We start from the raw sequence: 2,102 nt of genomic DNA, 5'->3' as shown, positions 1-2,102 counted from the left end.
AATGAGTCCTCGGCATAACACCAATTGTAAATGTACACGATCATCTCTATCCACGTACTTGAACAGCATATATAGCGCGTCTCTGAAGATCTCGTCCTTATTCTCTTCCACCAATGGATTGTCTGCCACCACTGACGCTGTGCGACCGAACTTCTCTTGGTAGCGAGAGTCGATGTTCGATGCCAGATACGGTGTGAAGTCAAACTGCATGGACGCATTCTGCAAGGCCCAATAAAACAGGACAGGACAGGACAGGACAGGACAGGGTGTGAGGGGCTGTCTTTCTGTGTAGTGCACAGTTATATGCAATGCCACGCCCGGTGTACTCGGAAAGGTACAGCAGTGATGAAAGGGAAAATTTCTTATTGCGACGCGAATCAATAGTCGCTGCCGTGTTCGGTGTGATTTCAAACCTGTCAAGTCTTACCGGAGATATAAAACAATATCCCTAACATATAAAACAATATCGGCGAGATAACTTTACCTACTAGTGTATATGTGCATTCAAACCTTTCAAGTCCTACCGGAGATATAAAACAATATCCCTAACATATAAAACAATTTCGGCGGGATAACTTTACCTACTAGTATCTATGTGCTTAAATTAACCAGGGTCATGTGCAGTTCTCGAAGCGGTGCACTCAGGTATATTGATCAAGCTTCAAGCTATGAATCAATATATAAGGTGATACTCGGATAATTAAATTGTTGGATCCAATAATAGTATATTTCTATGTCTACCTGAATAGGGACCGATGCGGGATAAAAGCCTTCACGCACATTTATTTACGTACACAGAAAGCTATCTTAAGTCGCAAACATTTCAACATCAATTGCCTTCACTCACTGACTGCATATGCGTATAAACTCGTACTGCCCTTTCTCGGATTAACATACGTCGCTTTCGAGATCATCGTCGTCGGTTGTGCTCTGCATGGTACCATATCGTGGGCGGTACATGCCATCCTGTTTCATAGAGAGTGGGTTCAGTGCATAGTCAAATGAGAGTGAAGTCTTAAGAACAGTACAGGCCATCCTGTTTCATAAAGAGTGGGTTCAGTGCATAATCAAATGAGAGTGAAGTCTTACGAACAGTACAGGTCATTCTGTTTCATAGCGAGTGTGTTGGCAACAGAATTTCTTCTACCTAACCTAAGAGTGCATATGTGTGTGTGCGTGTGTGTCGTGTGGATACCCCATAATAGGTACTAGCACAAACCAGTGCCAGAGTGTGCTTGCATCTACTTCACACACGTGTACATGTGAATGTGTATGCATGTATGCGTGTCGATATACAAGTAGGCTTTGGATTCCAAACACATACCAGAGTGCCTTTGCGTTGTCTCGTGTACGTGTACACGTGTATGTGTGAGGATACAAGGGTAGGGCTGCAAACTTAAGTATACACCAACGCGCGCTTGCATCTGCTCCATACAAGTGTGCATGTCCATGTGAACGTGTACATGCGTGTGGATATATATGCACAAATACCAACTTCAAGCAGGGCCCGAATGTGCTTGCGACTGCTATGTATGAGCACATACCATCAACGTGTCGTCTGATCCATTGTACGACTGTGCAGAGGAAGCTGAGGATCCGTCTCCCTGATGGTTGAGATGGGCAGTTACAAAGAAGATTTAGAGTACCTACATATTACTGTCAAATGAAGTGGGGGGTGATCCGGCATGCCACCTATATCCAATACATCCATCCAGTTTGCTGGATGGAGACTAGGTTTACTTTTGATTGATCTGTCCCCACTCTATACAACGTATATTCGGGGGTTGTAAAGTACAAACGTCACTGAGATTATCTGCATGCATTAAATCCTACTCAGACCGTACAGTGTCTTCATTTGAAAACCTGTAATAGAGTCAGATATCACAGTCGGTCTTATATGAAACTACCAACTACAATTGTCCTCGTAAATACAACTCAATACTACTGTATATATATATATATATATATATATATATATATATATATATATATATATATATATATATATATATATATATATATATATATATATATATATATATATATATATATATATATATATATATATATATATATATATATATATATATATATATATATAT

At 40.2% G+C, this 2,102-nt stretch overlaps 1 protein-coding gene across 1 annotated transcript in view; it reads right to left on the bottom strand.

Moving 5' to 3' along the window:
- The window catches only part of SARC_05229 (hypothetical protein), a gene marked incomplete at both ends in the record, with an annotated part of 3,803 nt that continues 1,701 nt past the window's right edge, over window positions 1-2,102 (bottom strand). The window contains 3 exons of the mRNA XM_014300917.1: window positions 1-219; window positions 898-966; window positions 1,545-1,604. Coding sequence (XP_014156392.1) covers window positions 1-219; window positions 898-966; window positions 1,545-1,604 — 348 coding nt within the window. The remainder of the gene's footprint in view (window positions 220-897; window positions 967-1,544; window positions 1,605-2,102) is intronic.

This window comes from Sphaeroforma arctica (assembly GCF_001186125.1).
Source record: "Sphaeroforma arctica JP610 unplaced genomic scaffold supercont1.326, whole genome shotgun sequence".
NCBI lineage: Eukaryota > Ichthyosporea > Ichthyophonida > Sphaeroforma > Sphaeroforma arctica.
The sequence above is the reverse complement of the archived record's forward strand: the minus strand, read 5'-3'. Positions and strand labels throughout refer to the sequence as shown.